Here is a 24,468-nt window from a genome sequence, read left to right on the forward strand (position 1 = left end):
AACGACTGGGTTGACACTTCCTCCTGGCACGATAAACAGTGGAATTCACATGAGCCAGCAGCTCGACGTGCTTTGAGATGAGCCGCATCTCTCAGCTGTCATCCGTCGCTCATCAAACCATCTGTTGATCACAGGAGCCAGGCCCTCTCCAGTTGAGGCCAAATCTCCGAGGGTTCCTACGTATTTTATTCTTCCTGTTATTCTCCATGCAGGTGCAGTGTGTGGATGAAGTGTGTCATCAAAGGCACAACTGATCTGACATGATGCGATTAAAGGGATACCAGCAACTGATCAATAAATATCAAATAGAGACAGAGAGAGAGAGAGAGAGAGAGAGTGAGCGAGAGAGAGAGAGAGTGAAATAAGTGAGTGATTGACCAACAGAGTGAGCGATCAGTTATTAATTGCATTTGTACTTTGTACCCTGATTATAAAGTCTTACCCATGTTTCCATGGTTGCACAGTTCAGAATGAGCAAATAAGCAGAAGAACAAGTGTGATTATAGAAATTTATTAAATTAAAATAGCATTGACATAATAAAACATTTTTTTGTTCTTGAATACATTTTAAAACTCTGATATTTCAACCTCATTGTAATCCTCAGGGTTAGATTTTGAATGTTCTCGTATCTTCTTAATTTATGACATCAAATAAACTTAAGAGCTTTAAAACACAAAATGAGGTTATTCCTTTTTACATTTACAAAATAAGCCATACACTGACACTATAGAGACATACGTCTATGTAAGCTTGCAAGGTGTTCTGTAACAAACATGTTTATTATATTCCACAAAATAGATATAGATAAATAATTTCTATAATAAATATGTATTGGAGAATTGATTTTTTACCAAAAAAAGTGCTTTTGTATTTGGTTCAGTATTTGTACAGTATGTTGTTCTTTCGTTAGTTTTAAAAAATCATTTCCATCTTAGGTGGGTCACATCATTGTGCAGAATAAAAAATGGTCCCACCAACTCACATCACAAACGTCCAGTTTACAGACCGTTTCAGGATGTTTACATTTCAAACAGCTTCTATGTAGTTATTGTCAACAATGATCTTAGATTAACTAGATCTTCATATTTAATTTCACATCATATTCAATGTAGGGAATCGTTACATAAATAAATAATGTTGATATGATGGTATTTTGAAATACAAAGTATATAACAAAATACATTTGTCCCAAAGCAAAAATTTAAAAACAAAACCAACCATTTTGTAGTTTACATTCAGTGTGGTATTAATAAAGTATCTAGATTTACATATAAAGTACATTTTGACATCAACAACACAAGAAATTTCTACAGAAGTTTCCATGAATAAGCAGTATATTTGTGACACATCAGATAACACGCACATTGATTTACAAACATATATTTGAGGGATTTATAATCAGCAGTACACAATGTACACACAGAGGGGACAGTGACAAAGACACACAACACTGTCCCTCCTCTTCTCGCTTTGCATTTCTCATCTTGCACCATTGTTTTGTGGGGAAATACTGTGAGCGTTGTGGTAAACTGTAAGCATTGACAAAGGTATACAGTGAGTTAATACAACATCTCATTACATTTCTGCATTAAAGATGTCACTCAGGTAAAAGGGCAGTAAAATGTACTTAAAATAACAGAAATAGAAGAATTCATTATGCAGTATCGTATTATCACTGTCATCTTATTGTATACTTTCTATTTTATATTGAATGTATTGTATCATATTAAAAATGAAAACTCTACATGTACCAAGCACAAATATCAAGGAGATAAATAACAGTGCACTGTAAAACTCTAAAACCATAATACTGCAAAACATTAAAAAAAAATTGTCAAGCGTAAAAGATTGTTTCTACATTTTCTTTTTTGTAAGAATTAAACAAACATTATAAAACATGTACATTTGGGAGATTAGATTGAGATTTGTTTTTGCTGAGTGTGTTTCTTTTTTTTTTACTGGACATTTATTAAGACTTCCCAGAAGGATCTCTGTAAAGATTTCAGATAAATATGAAGTATATGCCATCATATAAGAGGCGCCAAAGATTTAATGATGGCTGCCAACCTTGTGGATAAATACGAGCAATATTCCCTTATTTGAATGTGTATCCAAGCTTATTAGTGCCCACACACAAGTTTGTTTTTTTCTTTCTTGGTTGTTTATTTGTTGGAGTTTTCTGGTCGAAATTGACGCTGTTTGTAGTTAATAATAACCAACTGTATTTTGGTTCGTCTCTGTTGGCACGGTCCATAAGAAGTTTTCTGTAAATTGAGCTGTGTGAGAAATCTTACCTTAATTATTCTGAAGTGGTTATTCTTCCTCAAAAGTCTCAGCCGTTTGCATTCCAAGTGTTTCCAAAAGAGCCTTTTGACATTTCATCTGTGATGTTGATGATTGGTATTCCTCTGCGGAAACAGAAGCCGGATAATAATTTGAAGTTTTTACCAATTAAAATGTGCATTAGGGAAAAAAGAACAATTGAAATGTGGTTTTAAAACTTTACGAATGTGATATAACATACTTGTACCCTTCCAATGGCACTTGCACAACTCCCTCTTCCTCTGCCAGTATACTCTGCTCCTCCTCCTGAGGATTGAAAAAAACACAATGTAAATGTTTGTTAATAAATGAATTTAACATGGACTGGCATGTTGTGGTAACAGCACCTCTTCAGCATCCTCAAGCTTCTTCTTCTTGCTCTCTGGCATCAGGTCATCCAGCCAGCTCATCTCTCTCTTGGTGAAGATGCAGTCCATTAGCTTCCTAATAAACACGAGCGCTAACACCTGCAAGATTCACAAGCAGGATCAAAACGGCTGAATCCACAGAAATCATATGTGTTAATGAAGGAGGAGAGGAGATGGAGTTGAATGGAAAAACAGGCAGCGGTGGTAGCAGCAGGTGTGTAATGCTGGTAAGTGGTGTATGTGACAGAAAGATAACAAATCAGTTTAAATGATCTATATGTTTAGTCAATAAATCATGGATGTGTATAAATAAAATGTAAAAACAATTAATTTTAAATAAACAAAACTTTTCATGACCACGCAAATATGAATATGATGTTATATATACTTAAAATATTAAAATAAAATAAAAATAACATTATTACTTAATTGAAATTAAAAATAAAACATTTAGTTTTTAGTTGTAAAAAATATTAAATACATTAATCTAAATGTGCTTTATACTATATACTATTTTCATTTTAGAAAATGTAATTAAATTAAATAAATTTCAAAAATATGTATATCCGTCAAATTGAAATTGTTTAAAGAACCTGTGACATCGTCTATATCCATGTTTATTTTATCAATGAGAGCCGAACAGAAAAAACTGATGCACGTCATCTTATTCATTTTGTCTGACAACTGCTGCATTAATCCCAGCGTAGATAGATAGTGGCCAACTGACCCCACTGATCTTCCTGAACACACACACACACTGAGCCCTGCTGACACTCCAGTGTGGCGTCTAATGCTGCTCGTGCGATGGGCCTGCAGCTGCTGTAATTGGACAGTTTACGCACCATCATAGGGAAGACGATGGCAGCCTTGGAGGTCTTGATGACCCAGAGCAGAATTAAACAGCTGAGCTGGATGATGGTGAACAGGTGCACCTTCCTCAGGGGTACGTGTCGGAGATAGATGAAGTCTGGCTGGTGCTTGGCTGGCATACCAAACAGTGTGAGGCGGTCAAAGAACTGGAGAGGACAAATGATCAGTGATTTGTGAGAGAGAATTCTTCTATAAAAAATAAGATGCCTTGTATTTCACTTACAGCAACTTACATACATGTGATGTAAAAGATTTTTTAAGAGTGATAAATCGCTCTAATACAATACACTGCATTTCCATCATGAAACACCAAACAAATGTATGGACTGAGGCTTGTGGATAAAATCCAAACTCTATCAAGCTAAAAGTAAAAGTAGCTGGAATTACAACAGACTGAATCTTCAGATCAGCATATTTCTGTTTTAATTTAAATATAATTTTCACAAACCAAGAATAGAAAGTATTCAGAATTGAGGAAAATAAGAAGTAAACAGGGCAATTAAATAACAATCAGGTGTTCTGTAGATGCTGGGAACACACTAGTGGCCAATTAACACTTCTTCTCTGGGCAGCCAGACAATATGGAGGCGATCCCCTATCGTGGGTTGCAGGGAGTTAACAGTCCACTCAGATTATCTGGTGGAAGAGTCGATGAATTATCAACACCGAGCAGCTCTCTATCTAATCTCAAGCACGCAGAGCATCACAAAAAGATACGACTCAAATTCAGCACAGGTCATAAAGTGGTTGTTAGTCACATTTTAAATTTTGAGCGTGCAAACCTTTATTTTATGCCTGGTTTGGACATTAAAACTGATTAACGAGTAAAGAAACATTATTAAGATGTTTATCACTTTCTGTGACACTGTGCAATAGGAAGTTTTTCAGCATTTTGATTGATTTCTCTGAGAATAATTTGCGGATTTTCGAGGAAAAAATCAGGCATGTATAGGGGCACAGAACAAATTAAAATGTTAACAATCGTAAAATTTAAATGAAGATTCACAAGGGGACTGTTGGGCCTTGGCGGAGGTTTGCGGTCTGAGTACCTCTTCACAGTGATACAGTACAACGGGAGCAGGAGCTCCATTAAATACAGTGAGACTCAAATAACTCACCTGAATGCCTCGGAGAGACGATGCCCCCATATAAAGGAACACTCCGTACAGCACAGGCATAGGAATGAACTGAAGAGCAATAAAAGGTTTTGTCAGTAACTCGCTCATGCAGTCTTTGATGAAATAAATTTACACTGTAGTATGATCACAGATGGAAAAAATACACTCACGTCAAAACTGATAAGTAAGAAAAAGTATGTGACCGACCTTGAGCACAGACGTCATGAACACGGAGCAGCCCATGAGGGTGAAGATCATGAGGCCCGTAAATCGTTGCTCTCTGATTCCGAGGAACTTGGGCTGCTCACCGGGGGCAGAGCACTCGGACTCGAGCTTCAGGCTGTTGACGTGGGTGATGGAGAGCACGGTGGCCGCCACGAACCACGGCAAACCCATCAGAGAGCACACGCCCAGCATCACCCCCACCATGAATAGGTCCAGGTGATAGCCACAGCTTTTCTGAAGGGGGGAAGGGACAAGTGGATGAAGCCTTATCACACTAATGTATAGTAGCTGTGAGAGCATTGAACTCAGGCTGTACCTTAAGCTTGTGCTCCTTCCTGTTGATGATGACAGCAGTGATCTGCTGGTCCATGAAAATGAGGATGGTGCAGAGCAGAGCAGGGATCACTGTTATGACTGCAGTCCACCAGGGGTTGGGCCCCAGCGGGTTAATGAACCAACCTCGATCATCCCTGGTCGGCTGATAAAGACAAAAAAGATTATTCGGAATTTATTTTACACAATAAGGCGTTTATTGAAAAATGATCTGATAAGTAATTTCTTACCTTAAACACACTGGGAACCTTCAGCTTCGGAGAGGGAACCCCTAATGCATAGTCGACTAACACCATCGTAAGGATGGTTAAAAAAATAGCAAAGTCACTGATGATGGCCCTCACCTGATAGAGATGAGATTGATTTTAAAAACCTTCAAGCATACAGTTTTTATATTTTACAATAGTATTTATCAAACTCAAACAAAAGGTTTTGCAGAAAACAGGACTGTTCATTAACTCCACCAAAGAGGATATATGTTTTGATCTGTGTTTGGTTTTTGTTTGTTTGTTAGCAAGTTTACGCAAAAACTACCAGACAGTGGATGAATGTTGTATAGGTCACAAAGGAAGCCAATACATTTCCAGGCAGATCCAGGTTTGTTCTCTTTAAAATAGCAAAAGAGTCTGTTTTTCAACGTTTTCATTGATTTTTCAAAGAATCACTCATGAATCTTGATGAAAAAAAAAGGTTCTGGCATATGAAGGGGACTGATATGTGTGTGAGCAATTCAGTGCAGATCTAGTGAATTTAGATGTGGTTTCATACAGGGGACTGTTGGGCATTGGTGGAGGAACTGATTCTAACTGAGTCTTACATATTCTTTCAATCACGCAGTACCTACGTTGAACCACTAGAGTGTACCACTGCACCATGCTACATAACCAAAGCTCTGTTCACCAGAGACAGAAACATGAGGCACATTTATGTAAGGACGATGAAGGATGTACAGTACCTTTGTGGGAAAGTAATTGCTGAACTTGAACTCTTTGAGGAAGGCAGACATGATGACAGTGGAGAAGAAGAGAATGACAGACCAGAAGAGGACGTCAGGAACATAGGGGCCGTGCGGGCCACAAGCGCTGCCCACAAACTCGCCTCTCTTCTCAATACAGTCCTGTAACAACAGGTAGAGGGCCATTAATCAAACTTATCACATGATTAGCAATAAAAACAGCATCAGCAGATTGTAAGCTTCCACAAACGGTTTATGAGCATCCACATTTGTAAAAAAAAAAAAACTTAACAAAGTACAAAAAATGTGCTTTTAGAGTGATTTGCTATGAGTAATCCAATATAATCCAGCCCACATGCCCTTAATCTCCTCTGTCCAGCTTCCTCCATCTGGGAGAGCATGCCACTTTAAGGTGGAAAAAGCTTTTTGGTCTGTCTTTGTCACACCTCATACTTCCTGCTGTTGTATGCATTCATAACCTCCATATCTCATTATTGTAACATTTGTTTTTGTTTTAACTTCCGAGCTGGTCTGTACCTTGACCTCCAGAGCTTCCCAATAGATTTCTGAGGCAGTGATGTTGTTGATCTCCCAGAACTTCAGGGTGCCATTGGTGGGGTCAGAGGGCTCGACACACGAACATCTGTGGAGGCACATGAACATCTGGGTGAATGATTAATCATGTATCTGTCTGGGATTTACTGTACCTCCAAGGAATTTACTTAATTACTTATTATTTCTTCTTTTTTTTTAACTACTTTAAAGAGTACCCCGGACGTACGAGTACATGCTGAGTTTGTCCAGGTTGTTGTTCTTGTTGAAGGGAAAGTGTTCCCCCAGGTGGATGAGTTTCTCCAAGGCCTCGTAGATGAAGATGATGCAGATGAGTGAGGCAAAGGCTTCCTCTGTGAAGCGTGTGATGTAACAAACGAGGGAACTGGCGTCTGTGGCCACCAGCACGATGCAGAGGAACGCCGTCCACAGGCCGATGCATGTTCTCAGGGACAGATAGGATAAGCCATACTCCCTGTGTGGAGATGAGAGGGAGGAAAATGACTGTGGAAGATAACACATCAAATCACATCATATTATATATACTATACTATTGCAATGTGACAGATTGGAGAAAGACATTATCACAATGAGTAAATGCAAGCACAACATTAAATGTTCTATAGGTGGCCAGATGTTACATTCATGTTCCCAGAACTCATCCCACAGGCAGCTGATAAAACATCGGACGTGTAATCACAAAGTTATGCAATGATCTGAAGTCACTGACATGAGAGATATGCGTGGGAACACTAAATCAAAACCTACTTGCAGAATTTGAACAATATCTTTTCGAATACAAGCACCGGCCCTGTGCTGCCCAGAATGGTGAGGGGCTGCCCGGCGAATAGGGAGTAGGCTATTCCAGTTAGCGAGGCTCCAAACAGCGACTCAATTGCACTCTGGGAAATAGAAAATCAGGACAGAAAGATTGCTGGGAAAAACAAAATGTTTATTGTACTGAACTCGTACAGTGCACAGCAGTGTACAGCTAGAACAGTGTGAACACTTAGAGGAAAGAGAAGATGATTTACTATGCGTCCTTCTGTTGCCTCGCCCAGCAGTCCTCCGAAGGTGATGACAGGGGACATGCAGGCACAGTAGAGGAACAGGAAAGAGGCCACGCACTGCAAACTGAGAGCGTCCGTGTAGTCAGACAGGTAGTGGGGGGCCTTTCGCTTGATGTCTAGAAAGAGACCACCAAACCACCTGGGGATGGAAAGAAAAAGTTTGCCACTTGTGTTGTTTATTTACTCATAAAATTAAGTATTAACAAGTTTTTTATGTTGAAACAATAATAGAAAACAAGTTAAATTGCAATGGTTTGTGCATTTTTGTGAAAAGTTTGCAAGATTTTTGACAATATTCTGGATATTAAAAAAAATCTAATTTTATTCAACTTTTCAAGCTTTTTATTCACAATTCCACTTTTCTCTTGACATTTCATCTTATTTCTTGAAATGCAAAAGTGGCAAAAACATCTTTCCACTGTTTGTCTTCAACTGCCCTCTTCTCACTGTTCAGCTCTGGTTACAGTTTAGTGTGGTAAGTCCTTGTAAGAGCGAAGCAGGGATGCAAATAGATGGAAGCAGGATGTTTCTATGGAAACCACTTTATGACTACTACTACAGAGCAAGTTTGCACAGAAATAGATGACTGAGCACTGCAGAATACAGTTTGGTAAAGTGGTATTTTATTGTTTAGTATATGCGTTGATTTTTACTAAACTTGTAGAAAGTAAGTATTCATGTCAAACAAGTGTATTTATTTGACATAACTTTATCCATTATCAGGCAATATTTAGAACTCAATGCCAAGAATATTTCATTTGAGATATTGTGCACCACTTCTATGGGCACCAGAGGAATGACTCTGTATTTTGAAAACAAAAGATTGATATTGCTTAAAAAACTTTACTAAATCAAAAATGCACAAATCTAAAGCTTGAGCTGTTCAATTGTATATAGTCTCTGCAGCAAAGCAGGGAGTAAAGACTGCATCCTGAGATTAGAATGAAGTATTTATAGGGATATTTACTCATATCTTTATATAGATTTCACAATACTTTACTGTTGATAAGAATTAAACAGACACACACATCGTTCTTCTCTTGGTGAATCCCTCACCTGCCAGTGCGCTGCAGTTCAGGACCACCATGGCCTCCGGGTTCATCCTCCTCCTCACCCTCGACTAAACCGTTTGGTAAAATATTACTTTTCTTCCTCTTCTCCTGTTTAACAAACAGCACAGTACGGTGAGTTTAAATTACTGTGACGTGTTATAGAAATCTACATTAGAAGAACAAGCAGCCAAAGTCCTACTAACCTGAGATGGTACATTTTTCGGTGGCTCTATCCGTATGGACGGGTCCCACTCGCCTGGAGGCAGCACTGTCACTTGATCGAGGAATTCATCAATCCCCGCGATCAGATCGTTGCGGTCTTTAGCTTTATATGCAACATCATGGAAAACCTGGGAACAGTATAAAAAGCTTTAAATGCTTTCCAGTTACAAACCCTGAGTGAATGCAATGTACTACACATGAAGTGTACGTGCAAGGGGATGTCTGCCAAATGACATAATGACTGGAAGGTTCGGGGAATTCTTACATCATCTGTCATAAGTGTTGCAATGGATCTTCCAATCTCATGATACTGAAGCCCTCGACCAAAAGGCCCCAGGAGAATAAACAAAAACCTAAAGGGGAAAAAAATGTGTCAAATCAAATCTGAATCCCAACCGTATGTATATATTTACTGTAAAGTTCACTAGGGATTAATCAGCAGGGTTAATAAGAGGTGTTTGTAGAGGTTGGTGTGTACAGGGGTATCAGCCTGCACTGACCTGGTGGTGATGGGGACTTCAGCCAGACCGTTGAGCAGAACCGCTGGTGAAAGACGCACGAACGCCACCACAGGTTTGTTCAGAAACTCCAACTCTCCCACCAACACGTTACAAGCTTCAGCTCCGGCTGGGATCTTCTTCATGAAGTGAAGGTCTATCTGAAATAGAAGAGAAGTAGAGAGAGGTCGAGCTTTGAACAGGGCACAGGACTGTCGGGTATTCATCTGATATTCAGCTTTTGGATACCTTGTACAGTTTTTAAATTGAAGAAAGGTGATTCATTTATCTGACAGTGTGTGAGCTGCAGGATGACGCAGCTCCAGTTTGTTATTCAGTAGGATTAATGATTAATGCATGTGTTTTTGTTCACATTTTCCTTGTGCGAGCTTTGCAGGAAGTTGGTGTCCGTTTCTATGCACATGTATGTTTGTCATGTTAGATTTTTCCTTCTGCCATGTTTCTTGTGGGGTGTCAACTAGTTTGAAGCCCAACAACTTTTACATTTTGAGATTTTATGATGCCAGATCTGATGAATCAGAGGCTAATAAATTCCATATAGGACATTCCAACATTATTTGTGTTGAAGTTACATCAACTCAGGAATTCCCAGATGTAGAAAATGATGTTGATCTAGTTGGTATTTTACTGGAAAAGCTTTTTATTTGATTTCCTCTTAATTGTACGCAGTTCAGCTTTCCCTGAAGGCAGCGACCTCTTCAGAAATCACATTCACTTATTACTACTACTACTTGTTATTATTTTTACCGTGCTCATTAATCCTTAAATGTAATGGTTTAACTGGACTGTCATCTAAATATAGCCCAGCTGTCCAGGCTTTGTGTGTCACAGGACAGAACATTCCAACATGTCACAGATGTGTTACAATTAGATATCACGACAGATTATTGAAATATACAGACAATCAGTTTGACCTGTTGTTTATTTTGTAAGGATGAGGTTTCTCTCATTTCACTTCGTGTTTAAAAAAGTGACCCTCACCATGAAACTGATCCTCTTACTCTCTTTCACGCAGTGGACCTTCACTGAACAGAAAGTCTCTGAATATTAAACGTGCTGATTTTTTCAGTGTTAATTATGTGCAGAAAACAAGTGTTGACTAGAGTGTTGTTTGCTCATGTGGGGGAACTAGACCTAGGTCCAAAATAATTACTCACACTGCGATAGTTTTTAAGATTCAGAGTTAAAACCGATTCATTTCTTTACTTGTGTCAAGTCAATGAAAATCTGCAGCTGGTCCAGAAACACATATAAAAAATTGTAGGACAAGTTACATGTATAAGAATAGCACTGCTGGACATTCATTTCTGCTGTTTGACAGGCACATGAGACAATCATTGACCTGGACAAAAGGTTAAACCCACAGACATTACAACAGGCCAGCACCAGGCTTTTATCTTTGCTGTGTGTGGTTTTCATCAGAATCAGCTGAATGACTTTTATCATATTTATAGTGGTTATAATCCTAATCCCGGACTACATGAGTTTTCCATTAAAAAGACCAACAACAACCCTCTGTTCATTGTTTGAAACACACAATAAACAAGAGGCTGCTAATTTTCAACAGATACAACATAAATGTTTACTGATACATAATGTGTCCTGACCGCTCCACACTATAAACCACACTCTGTTGTGTTACTAGTCCCATCTGACACTGCTGCAGGATAGATAAGTACAAGTAAAGAGCGTTCACAATAGTCAAAAGTAATTATTATTCATCTTAAAACAATATCGAAGGTATTCGTTGTGCAGAAAAATATTGTAGATTACTTAATTGAATTAGTATTACCTCCCTTACGGAGGTTATGTGTTCACATGTTTGTGTTTGTTAGTTTGATTGTTTGCTTGTTTGTTTATTAGCAGGATTAAATTATGAAACCAATTTCTACCAAACTTGGCAGAGTGAAGAACCCAAAGCATTTTGGTTTAGATGCAGATGAAGGGACAACTGATCTGTGATTGGTTTGGTCCCCACAGTTAAACTGACATGTACATATTAACCAAATCATTTTGAGTGTAACTTGAGAAACACTGTGTGTACAATTTAAATGTACAGTCTGTGCAGTCGTACCTTGCTGAAGTCGACAGAACTGTTTTCTCTACTGACGTCCACTTTCCCATCTGAACCCGCTAAGTGACACTGGGAGGACGTCATCTGACCTGGATGGTCCAGAGAGGAGAAACATGATCTAACACGGCTCAACAAAACTGAATTCCAGCAGCAGGTGATTTATTATGAGACCGACCAGTTGAAGAGAATATCTCTAGAAAGGAAAATAATGTTGAGGGTCTCGTGCAAACCATGGAGGCCATGGAGGGAAAAAAACATCCAGACTGTCATCACAATATAATCCAGGCTCCTAGTAATATGATTACTGCCAAGCTGACTGACAGGACTAACTTCATTAACACACTAATGATATTATTCAATAAGCTCACAGAGAATGGAGTGAGCTTTATCAGAGTAAAATGCTGTGAATTTGGCACTCGATTCCTCACAAGTGAAAATGAATTGTTCATGATGTACCACCTTGATTCCTAGCACAAATAATTTAACCAACACTTTGGTGTCTACTGCACACTTCATTTTGTCAGTGGCTTGTAAAATATAGCTGGCAATGATGTCGCTAAGAAATGGTTCCAATTCTGAGTCTGTCCTGGACTCACTTCTTGTTCTGTGAAGACCAATACCAGACGGGTGTGCATATTTATAGAATGAACTTGTTGTGTTTTTTTTATCAACCTTAATTCAACCTGATAAAAAAACTTCTTTTGAGTTGCCAACATCCACACAAACCATAAGAATAATCCACCTTTGAATATGTTTTTAAGAATAAGATGGTAAAGGAGAAAGTGCACTTTATTAATCACCACCTGCTGACAGTAGGTGCTGTGGCTCTGTGGGTGGGCTGATTAAGCCCACGTGCATGTAGCACACATACACACAATGCACATTTATAAAGAATCCACAATTAAACATCGCTGAGCAGGTTCATCGCAGAATCCAATAAAGCAGCAACTTTTTGACTGCAACCTAAAACACAGCTGTTTGTCTCTTATGTCTCCAGGGGAATAATTCTCACAGTTTGCATCTGGTGCAAACAGCTGGTGACCAGTCTTAAATAATGACATCATGTAAAAATGCAGTGTAGCAGCGCAATTCATGATTTTAATCTTCTTTTGAGTGGCCAGCAATATTAGAACATTTTCCACCGGGACAGACAGCAAACTTGAACAGGAAATGTCGCAACATAGTATTTGTAATTCAGCTGTGGACAGTTTGTGCAAATTGTTATCTAGCCCACGTCATTTTCTATATTTTTACATCTGATGGCCGAGAAAACACACTGAATGGTCTCAAAATGAAATCAAATATAAATTCCAGTTAACTTGTTTTGTGTTGCAGTTTTACCCCTGCAGTATCATTTAAATAATCATAGAAGCCTGAGAAAGTAAAACTGTTCAATAACACCCAACAGAAAAGTTATACACAAATGCTTTTTTCGGCTTTCCTCTCCTGTTGTCATCTTATGATCGATCCATGTATTTTACAACTCCTTTCATGTTTCAAAGCCCCTGAAGACCGAATCTCGGGCTTTCTCACCATTCTTGTCCAGATGGAGCTCAGATGTCCGTCTCCCCATGTCAGCAAAGGAGCGTACGATCGGTAGGCGGTTAGCCAGCTTCTTCTGGTTCTGGTGATGGTGCTGCTTCAACAGTGTTTCCCGCACTTTCAGCCTGAGCTCGTCCCCCAGTGGTGAGTATAACTCCTGGTGGTCCAGGACCATGTCTATCGACAACACACGTTGTTAGGACTTGTTCTTCAAGAATCTGGCTATGAGGCTAATAAGTTGCTGAATAAGCTTAAGTTTTCAAGATTTAAAATAGCATCACAAAGTCTCAGCAGGAATGCAACAAACACACTCTGTTGAACATCTTTTCCTCTGTCGTGAAGCGAGTAAAGCTTCACTCAAAAGTGAAGTGAGTAACTTAGTAAGGAGCTTATAACTTGAGACAATCACTTCTTTGTCAGAAATAGGTAGATGAAAAAAGAGTCAGAGAGGTGATGCATACCCTTATCAGACTAAGTCAACTTTTTATCGGGTAATAATGCCATTTCATAATGATGTCATCAAGACATAATTTACACCTTATGATGACATTAATCTGTGTAAACTGGATTGTGTTTATAATGTTACTGAACCATATATATAAGCTCCAGGTCATGTCTATAGTCCTTTTGGAAGCAGAGATATGAGAAAAATATTTTGATCTATGTTTGACGTCATTTTCTGAAATCTTTGTGACTTCTTCATGACGTCACTTATCATAACATGGGCAGTAGTTCTCTGATCAGTATAAGCTTTTGATTGTCTCTCTAGGATTTGCAGAGATTTGGTTTTCTAACCATATTTTTGTTTACCTTGATCTTTGACACGTCAGCTCTTAAAGTTAATAATCTGGTGATACCCTCCCAAGTCACACCAAATTTGGTAAAATGTAATTTATTCATGTTTAAGTAATTTTTGTACAATACACAAAGGCTTGTCACAAGATATCGGGGTGTATCATCGCTGTAGTTACCTGCAATCTCTTCAATGGTGTTGGCCCTCATGTCGAGCAGCACGGTGCTGTTGATGATGCAGCTTCGCAGCTCGAACAGACTGTGCAGAGACAGAGTGGCCACGTAGGGTTTACTCCATCGCTCCCCTCCGTCCTCAACATCCTCTTCAAACTTCAGCCACCTGAGACAAGAGTGTGAGTTTCAGTGAGGAGAAGGCAGCAGACGGCAAACTGTCTGACAATCTGTTCTTTCTGGGTCCCTTCCTCACATTAGCTTACATATATATATATATATATATATATATATATATATATATATATATACATCTCTGTCTCTCGTTCTCTGTGTTTTACTTATTTACTCTCCTTCCTTATTGCCTCTCATCAGAGTATCACTGTAAATAAAATATGTCTGATTTGAGAGAACACCATAATTCCCATGATGAATAACTTCCACATCTTGATTAACACTGACAAGTCTCAATTAAACAAACAGAGGAACACAAACTTAAGTCCTCGAGCAATAAAAGCAATGAATGGCAATTGCTTGATGTAACATCAACACAAAGATTAGACACACGGCTACATCTACTCATCAGTGTGAGTGGGATCACCGGCCTGACCGCTCCATTCAATCAGAGCTTTGAGTAATGACGTGTATATGTATATAGACGGAGTTCTGTGTGTGAATGCCATGTCACTGACATGACAGCCAGACAGTACCTGGCACTTTCCCTCCACTCCGAATCCTCTCCATCCCTCACACAGATCTCATCCATCTCTGTGAACAGATCATGAGGAATATGCTCCTCGTCCTCGTCCTCAGTGCCCAGCAGGAACTGTACTCTCTGGGACGGGGTGTCTGGGAACATGAGGAAGTTCATGTGTTGTCCAAACATACATGTGAAGCTTTGTTTCTTATAGTTTATCATCTATCATTGTATTGTAATCAGGTATAAATAAAGATTGAATTAATGAATGATAAGTATCTTTTATGGTCAGTACCATAAAGAGGAGACTCTCTACCCTCAACCAAGGGGAGAACCCGGTCCCTGCTCCTCCTCCTGTGCTTGCTTCCATGGTGACGGTGCCTGCGATGGCTGCGGTGCCTGGTGCTGCCCAAGGGGACATGGACTCCGATGTAGAGAGTCCTGTGGTCTGTGGACAAGTCCGATGGCAGTTAAAGGCTGGTCTACTGTGTGTGTGTGTGTGTGTGTGTGTGTGTGTGTGTGTGTGTGTGTGTGTGTGTGTGTGTGTGTGTGTGTGTGTGTGTTCTCAGAAGCTTTATAGATTATAATTTCACTGATCATAGTTCAGCACTACTTCTTTGCCATGGTCATGAGTTTGTGTATGTTTTTAATGTAATGAAGTGCATTGCTCAAAAGGTCATACGTAATAACGTAATGCTTAATGCTGGTATATATAATTCATCATGCCACTTTGAGCATCATGTTATACAGGCCTACCAGCTGTTATGACTGGAACATGAAACATTTAACTTAATAACAAAGTACTAACTAGAATGACTGCCTCATGGTTGTATGCCTTCGTCAACCAGTGCAGTTTCAGTCTACATGGATTGTTTTTCTAGACTCATATAAGGTCACTGTGACCTTTGACCACTGAAATCTATAACCATTTAATCTTTGAGTCCAGGTGACAACGGGGCAAGATTTGTAGAAATTCACAGTGAGTGTTCCTGATGTATCATGAAACTGACATCCCTGAGACCTTGACTTTTGACCTCTGTCTTCAAATTCTAATCAGTTCATTTGTGAGTCCAACAGAACATTTGCACCAAATTTGAAGAGATTCTCTGTAGGCTTTCTTGAGATATCACATTCACAAGGTAAAAAATATGCTTTGTGAGGTCACAGTGACCAAAACAAACAAAGATGGTATCTATAAAAAATAGTGTGATTAGTTAAAAAAAAGAAATAGTGATCAGTGGAGGCATTTAAATTGAGTTGTTGAATTAAAACCTGTATTTTCATGACATTCAAAATGTGACAGATATGATGTGCAAATTATCTAATTAGTGATTTATGTTTGTATCTTAGTTGCTTTTAAATTATTGTTCATATACTCAAGGCCTGCAGCTGCGTGGATCTGTGTTGCCTGGTTGTTAATTTATGTATCCTCTCCTTGTACCATTTAAAAGCCTTGCACAGCTGTGTGTCTGTGTGTGTGTGTGTGTGTGTGTGTGTGTGTGTGTGTGTGTGTGTGTGTGTGTGTGTGTGTCTGTGTGTCTGTGTGTGAGCGAGATGGAGAGAAAACGAGAGATATCTGTTATCGCACTCTTAAGTCAGCCAGCTCAGCTTGCTGCAGTATGACATGAGGATTCAGACAACCACATACACTATATATAGTTATAGTTTATATCATATGTGCCAAACACAACTTGTAACACAAGCATTTAATGAAGGTATTTTTCAATCAAAACTTACTTTTCTTATTGTATAAGTTAGTGGGACCCATTGAACCTTTATTTGATTTTTAGATGCATTCAACTTGGGTAATTTTTGCAATTATCGTGTTAGTGGAGGTGAGGGGGCTGGGAGAGCACCTTCACCTGAACCAGAGGCTCAATCAGTGCAGGTGAGAGCTGTTAGCTGATTGATCCTCTGGTTTAAAAAGCAGCAGTTGAGCTGCCTCACGGAGACACACACTGGACAGAGACACATGAGCTGAGCTCAGAGACATCAGGGAGACAGAGTATGAGACATTGAGCTACCCTTTGAGTTTAGGTTTTGTATGTTTATGTATTATATTCATGCTGAAACCTGAATGGTTTGTCTCTGGCTGCTGTGGTGAGAGCCCTGTGGCACATTCAACTGCCACAGTGTTCCACATCAGAGCAGTTCAAATTCACACATTTTTAATTTTACTTTTTTCTGCTCCACTACTCTTTTCAACTCAAAGGAAATTGTAAAGAGGAGGCGATCAGTGAATCTGATAATCTTCTACTCCAAGAATGTGTTCCCAGTTAAGGTGCTAAGTTAAGTTAAGTTTAGTTCAGTTGTTTCCAAACCTCCTGTGGTAATATGACCAACACCATAGAATGTATATATAAAGATGACTGCACCCCAAATATGAAGCCAAAATGTCGCAATCGCCACCTGGTGGCTGGATGCAGTATAGTTTGTAAAGCACACCTCCTCCATGTATGTCAAAGCTCATTTCAAATACATTTTTCTCAAAGATTGTTTCTGTCATTTTAGTTTTTCCTTACAACACCGATGTATAATCTAGTATTCATGTTTCTGATAAGTTTGGTTTTATTTATTTGATCGACCATCTTTACATACAGTCTGTGGCACACACACATCCAACAGAAAGATATGAGAGACTGTGTGTGTTATTTAATGGTCTCTGACTAGAGGCAAAACAAAGGTATTTTTTAAAGTACAGCCCACAACTTCATTACCATGGAGATTTTGACAGAACGTTTCACTGAAAAGCTGTGGGTCATTGTGTGTGTGTACAGATACAGATGGGAGCTCACTCCTTTGTTCTGTTTGTATCTTTTTGTTTTGATTATCTGTGTTTTTCCAGTGATTATGAAATTGCTGATGTGAATTCATCTCACCTACAGTCTCGCCTCCCACTCTGCTCTTATCTTTTAACTACGAGAAAACTGTCAGGAGGAAAACAGCAGGAGTATAAGGACAGAGTGGGCGGACTCATCTGCCGCAGCCTTTGAGCGCTTCAGGCTCTGTGTGTTCCTGGTGCGTTGAGTGTTGGTTGAGGTATACCTTCGAGATCCTCCTGTTCGAAGTTTGTTCTCTGTTGAAACCGCGTTCCCCCTCGGTCCACCACAGCCTCATCGTCGTTTCTCTGTCGGATACATTGAAAACCAAACACACACATTCAACATGATGAAATTATAAACATTATACAATATATAGAAACAGGATGAAACACATTGTCCAGTGTGCTGATGTATCCAGAGCAGAACATGAAATTAAGAGTGTTGACTTGGTGTCCCCCTCACAGATTAGGTCGTTGTGAACAAACACATTATCCAACCGAATAGCACTGTTGCCATGGAAACTAATTGCACATCTCTTCTTGACGAGGAAAACATCTTAGTCCAAACAGAAAGCTTTTTCAAAATGGAAACAATAAATTATCCACCAACAATTAAATGGTTTGGTTCTGTTTATTCAAAGTGATCTGTGCTGCTTTGATGATGGGATGTATTTCATTTTCTTCATTAAAAAAAATGTAAAATTCATTCATAATTTTTTCTTCCACCCTCCACCTTCACCTACAACACATTTCAGTTGTTCTTGCAGGATAGATCATAGAATGTATATAAAGATGGACAATACATCTCCACTTCCTCCAACTAGCCAGAAATAAAGCCAAAATATCAGAATGTGATACGGTACCAGAATCTGCACAGTAGCGATTGAGGGGTGGAGCCCTGGAAGCACTTGGTTTTTTGGGCATGAAATAAATAATTAAAACCAAATTTACAGGAAAAACTTCAGCATGATAAGAATTACCTACAAAACTACAGAACTACCTGGCTTCACTTTCAGCGAGCTATCATGACGTCCACCTTTATATAGAGTCTATGTGATGTACAAAATAAATACAGTTCATCAAACTACATCCTAAAATAAATAAATTTGATATGTGACACTTTTTTATGGCAGAAGAAATAAAGATCAGACCCAGAAGAGAGAGAGAGAGCATAATTTTCAATGCAGAGCTTTTGCCAGATTACAGGAGACAACACTGAATGACCGCTGAAAATGTCATTGGGCTGTTTGAGCATTCCTGTGCACCTCGCAACATCATTAGGCTGATAACTCTTCAACATGTAGCTGCAGTTAATAAGCAGTTACCATAAGCTAGTTATAGTTGGGGGGGTGCAGCAGGACTGATTTGGCAATGATTTGGCAATGATTTGGAACTGATTAGAGTCACTGAGAAAACCATCATTCTGTGGTGTGAACGTCAGCCTGCTTATGTAATAACCAAGAAAAGAGGAGTGAAGAGGTGGCAAGAGGGAATCAGGAGCACAGAGCAGAAGTCATTATTTCCAGTGTGTTTGGAAGTGATGCAACCTCATCACCTGCTTTTGCCTCTCTTGAACATCCTGTTATGAGTCAGCACACAGCTCACCGTGAACAATCACAGCTAAAATGTACATCTTCAAACTGTGGGTCACTGCGCTAATGAGAAAACCAGTCAAAAGAGACTAGAGTTGCATTAATAATGATGTTTATTAATGATGATAATAAGCTACCAGGCAAAACACCACGACATGCCTTTAAGTAGAAATGTAACATTTTGAGGAATGCACTACAGATTTGTCCAAAGGTAACAAATTGTTTTTATTATCAGTACACAAGCTAATTTTTTTGATTACCGTCTGAAATTTAAAAGAGGTTATGTGTTAGACATGTGTTAGTTATGTGTCAACAATTTTTTCATCGGGTGCCGTGCAAGTTGGTTGACAGTATTTCAATTCTAGCTTGCTAATAGCAGCATATTAACTTGATGACAATGTTTGCAAGCTAACAGGAATTTCAGACGTGATCATAGGAGTGTGATCTGACGGGGACTCGTTAAAGGATTGATCCTCTGTGCACCATGAATTGAATCTAGTGGTTGTCTCCATGTTTATCTGCACTTGAGAGTTGGACTGACAGACTGAGCAGCTGCCACTGCAGACGATAGACTGTACCCTGTGGCTTTGTGATATAAACTATAAACCCTCATCTTGTAAATATCCGTCCCCTAAATTTTTTTTTCTTTTTTTGGCAGAATTAATTGTTTTCAGAGAAATCAATGAAAATGAAATAATGTTCTATCGTACCCCATGTTAAAGAAAGTGAAAATAAATCCTGCATCCGCCCCCTGATCCACAACGAAATTTAATGGGATCATCCCTGACACATACCGCAACCGTCCACCAGGCTTCATGGTCCTGTAGTTTTTGCATAACACTGATAAATAACAGACAAAACAAACAAAGCTAAAAAAGATAAAAATGAATGCATAAAATAAGGGACTACATTACTAAAGGAAAACTACCACTACAACGAAGCGTTGTATTGAGGTGCATTGATTTAATGTTATGAGATCAATCAGTGAGATGTGTGACTTACAAACACAGCTCAGACAGGATTGCTTCTCAGAGCTGGACACTGTGCTGGTGTTGATTACTACATCACTGCTGTGGATTAAAAACCACCTGTCATTTATTGTAAATCCAAGCAACAGCTGGGGTTGAGAAAGCAGAACAAACACACACAGGGCCACAGCTTTTACTCAGTGTTCCTCAAACAGAGCCAAACAATTCAGAAGCTCTTATCACAGTAGGTATTTTTATCCCCATATAAGCTCACTTGATATCAGCTTTTCCCCGCAGCCATCTTGACCACCAGTTGACCATCGGGGCATTATGATAATGAAGGGTGCTGATGTTCACAGCTGCACTGACACATGGGCTGGCCGAGGCCACAAGGCTGATGGTGATAATCTGTCTACAAATACACAGGCCATGGATCATCATCCCAGCTCAGATTAAACTGCCAGTATTTGTTACTAAAGCAGGGGCCACATTAGCCCATATTAAATGAGTTCCCATACAATGGGAACAGTTTAAACAGTCAAAACACGTCCAGCGCTATAAATTACATTGATATTTTTACTATGAAAACTCTATTGAAAAGAGCTTGAATATGTCGCCTCTTAAAACATGATCAGATGAGTCCTGACACACAGCCACTGATACTATTGACTGACTGATATAATTTTCAGACACAAAAGTGACAAATAGGCTCTGATCTGAATAAATTAACTACGTTCTCTATTCAGGTTCCAGGCTCTGAAGAAAAAACTGACTCCTACTTCTGGAAGAGGATACAGGATACTCACAGCTAAGAGAAATGTGTTTAGGCAGTTGTAAATTCCATCTTCCATCGTCTTTTTAACAAACAAACAACTTGTATCAGCTGAATGTTAATGTTTGCACTTTTATCCCAAATGTTTAGCCAATACTACCACAGGCTAATAGGATTGTTTTTGTTGCATTCATCTGTATTTATCTTTTTATGTAGGTACATATACGCCTTTATGAATGAGCAGTCTTTGACATTTGATCACACCATGTGCTCTGCTTTAAAGCCAAAAACAAAGATTTCTAGTGTGTTGTGAAGACTAACATAATAAAATTCAAACTACTGCTGCTTTTTAGACCAATACCTAGGTGTAAAAATCATGATAAAAGATGTCAAACCACACAAACTGCTGAAGTGGTATGACAGAGTGCTGAGCATACTTGGATCTGATCCAGCCGGAGAGCCCTGGCACATTTGGAAACATCTGTGACAGCAATGTCATGAACAGCACTGGCTTTCATGTGCTGCAAAATGCACTGTAATCCTTAAATGTCTCTGATATAAACTTCAGCCTCCTGTAAGAGGACACATTAGTACAGAACACAATTTCTTTTTTTTCCAGAGCTGTTATTTGAAGTATTTTCAGCTCTGAGCCCTCATTTGGTCAAACCTAATATCTGCTTCCCTGGTGTCTGAACGGTAAAATGGATCAGTCGTGGTCATCAGTAAAAGCTCTTTTTTTTTGACAGTTTTATCAGGCATTAACTCATTTTTGGACATGTGGAGAGAAGGATTTCTGTAGAAAAGGTCCAGGAATTCTGGTCTTCGAACATATATACATGTCTGTTTACCTCGTGGCAGCTGAAAACATGTGCCATAAGATCCTGCGAAGATCAAGCCTTGTCCTACCTGATTTTTGAAGAGCCAAGGAGCCTCCAAATTTTCTGAAGGCATGAGCTTTCCCTCATGTGTCTCTCTCCGCTTTTTAATCAGTTTAGTCAGCGTGCGACGCAGTGAAAGCTGAGCTCTGCAGCATAAACTCCTGCTGTCCTGTTTCACACCATGTCTGATAAATGCTGAAGCCCTTCTGGTGTGTCAACAACTGTAATTTGTGATTGAGCATCTATCAACAGCTCGACAACAAGAGATTATAGACGTGACATCATTGCTGCTGCTAAGCAATATCTTAACAGAATGCTAAACTACATATCTGTTCTATTTACTGTATGCATATGCTTGTATACATTATATATATATATTATAAAGTAAAGATAAGCTTGTCACATAGCATCAAATCAACTTGGTCACTCATACAGAGAAGTGTTTCAGCAGCTCCACCAGTGAGCTTGTCCCACATAACATACGGATGTGGGCCACTTCAGGCAACGATGCAGCACTTCTTCCTGTGGCGCTGACAAAATGAATGTGAGCCCAAAGTGGCCCACTTATAAAATAGCGAACAGGGTCGAAATATCTCCAAACACATGGGCCTTTTTGGCAAACAGGCGTTGCTCTAGACAAGGTGTAATCTGCATGTTCACCTTTGTGGTATTGCCATGGCTTACTTGTCATCAGGAAAACAGGAGCAGACCGTCCAAGTGCCATTTTCCACATAGTATGTGCACCAGATGTGGAATATGGGCCAAATTTGGCCCATAACAATTTTGCTATGTATTCTTTTCAATTTGTTCAAAGAAAATGAATTTACCTCAATGTAACAAAATGTACATTATACATGTTAAATGTAAAACGTGGAGATTGTGTATGTTGTATGTTTTGATATGTAATGTTAACTTAATCCTTGTGTTTAGAAAGCCACATAATCCAGGAACTCACCAAACTTCTACGTCCAACTGACGAGCCAAAGGAAGAGTAAACCTGAAATAAAAAAGGGTTCATGAGCATTTGCAGTATATTCTGTGTAATCTACACAGTTCTTGAATTTTAGGAATCAGCTGCTGGAAAACATTTTCACATTTGAACATATTTTTTTCCGCCAAATGAGATAAAGATTATTGTTTTTTTAAATTCATGTTCAGTGACTTTTAAGGTCAGGTTGTGACCTAGCGGTTTGAAATCAAAGCCACTAAAAGTGGCAGCAGCAGAGCAAACTCTCAGCCAAAAGCCTGTCAGTCTAAAACCTTTGGCTAAATGGGAGAAAAAGCTGTTGTGATGTAAACAGCAAAAGGATAATGACAAACAAATCTCCTCCAAAATGATGAGCATAGGGCTCACATCTGCCTGAGAACATCCTCTGAGAGTCTGTGTTTTCTTTTAACCGAGACTTCACCAAAGCAGATGTTACAGTTTGATGTTATGAGCATATCTGACACCTACAAGTGTATTTGTGGTGCGACGTTATTCTCAATTTACATTAACTTTAACCTGTCTCTCACTTCATTTCCATGAAGAGATCACACAAGGTCACTGCTCTCTGAATACGGGACATCTGTCACAGCAGGGATTTGTAATGTACTGTAAAGTTGTACTGCACAAAATAATGGCACTTCACTTAATCTCTGCTGTAGAGCATACATAATAAAGTTTCAAATTGAAATAAGAAAGGGCTAATGAGAGCCTCCAGGTAGTGACAGGAATCTTCCACATCATGAAGATGAAGTCACATTTTGTTTCACTGAAAAAAACCTGAAGTAATAAAGCAGGATCAGCATTTTGCATACTGGAATCACAAAGTCATGTTCTGTGGTTGAAGCTCCACAGGTGATCTATAACTTTAAACACTCCAGAGTACCATCATCATACAGGCTGTAACCCTCATCTGCCTCCTGTAAAAACTGTAAGCAACATATTTTACATTTTACCACTGGACTTCATATATGACACACTGGTTAATTCTAACATAAGACATCTACATGAGTAAAATCAGAGCATCAATGGTCTTTTACCGATGGCAGCAGCGGCTCGATCTGTGCGCCCTGGTCCGTGTCGTTCATTGTCTTCTCCCGCAGCGCTCCACGGTGTACCCGGGGGGACGGGGCAGAAATCTCCGGGAGTGTGTGTGTGTGTGTCTGTGTGTGCGTAATCCCGTCAGGTGCAGCGGAGACTGAGCGACCACACAGCGGCTCACATGTTTATATGGTCGTGCCTCGGTCAGCGGCTCGGAAACGATTAGCGCTTCTCAGACTCTTCAGAGAAACATGCGCGCCCCTGGTACTGCAGCTGGCGCGGGCGCGTCACTTTTGAAAATGAAACATGGAAAGTGAAACATGATGACGAAATCAGTGGAATTAGAAGAGACGACGTTCAATGTTTTTACTCCAAACATGATCAATAAAATTTGCCATTTATTGTTGCAGGTTATGTCACCAACCCTATAGACTCTGGGTGGGGGGTCATTACGCAAACGTGCCATTGTGTGTCCTTTAAAAGAAACTGCCCTGTGGATGTAAAATACAATGAAACATCTAATAAAATG

General features: G+C 39.3%; 1 protein-coding gene across 2 annotated transcripts; it reads right to left on the reverse strand.

Moving 5' to 3' along the window:
* Window positions 1-495: 495 nt before the first annotated feature.
* slc4a10b (solute carrier family 4 member 10b) lies at window positions 496-24,197 on the reverse strand. Of its 2 annotated transcripts, XM_069533228.1 has the most exons (26): window positions 23,939-24,197; window positions 22,869-22,910; window positions 17,928-18,009; window positions 15,178-15,330; window positions 14,896-15,034; window positions 14,194-14,354; window positions 13,214-13,399; window positions 11,681-11,769; window positions 9,589-9,746; window positions 9,354-9,441; window positions 9,070-9,216; window positions 8,871-8,974; window positions 7,779-7,953; window positions 7,513-7,646; window positions 6,974-7,219; window positions 6,730-6,835; window positions 6,193-6,354; window positions 5,468-5,581; window positions 5,221-5,382; window positions 4,887-5,138; window positions 4,680-4,748; window positions 3,534-3,707; window positions 2,671-2,790; window positions 2,526-2,590; window positions 2,296-2,409; window positions 496-1,530 (listed from the first exon to the last, which is right to left on the reverse strand). In XM_069533228.1, exons 1-25 carry the CDS (start codon window positions 23,984-23,986, stop codon window positions 2,334-2,336), a joined length of 3,252 nt encoding a protein of 1,083 aa, XP_069389329.1. In that variant the 5' UTR covers window positions 23,987-24,197; the 3' UTR covers window positions 496-1,530; window positions 2,296-2,333. The 2 variants fall into 2 exon arrangements, with proteins under 2 accessions (XP_069389329.1, XP_069389330.1); XM_069533229.1 differs by lacking the exons at window positions 22,869-22,910; window positions 23,939-24,197 and adding an exon at window positions 21,942-22,115.
* Between the last annotated feature and the right edge of the window lie 271 nt (window positions 24,198-24,468).

The sequence above is a fragment of the Paralichthys olivaceus genome, chromosome 10 (assembly GCF_024713975.1).
Source record: "Paralichthys olivaceus isolate ysfri-2021 chromosome 10, ASM2471397v2, whole genome shotgun sequence".
NCBI lineage: Eukaryota > Metazoa > Chordata > Actinopteri > Pleuronectiformes > Paralichthyidae > Paralichthys > Paralichthys olivaceus.

Excerpts from the sequence above, each read along its gene's own strand:
- slc4a10b (XM_069533228.1), bottom strand. The coding sequence starts at position 23,986 with ATGAACGACACGGACCAGGGCGCACAGATCGAGCCGCTGCTGCCATCG. Across the intron at positions 18,010-22,868 it reads CAGTTGGACGTAGAAGTTTG|AGAAACGACGATGAGGCTGT; the intron begins GTGAGTTCCTGG and ends TGTATCCGACAG. Across the intron at positions 6,355-6,729 it reads GGGAAGCTCTGGAGGTCAAG|GACTGTATTGAGAAGAGAGG; the intron begins GTACAGACCAGC and ends CTGTTGTTACAG.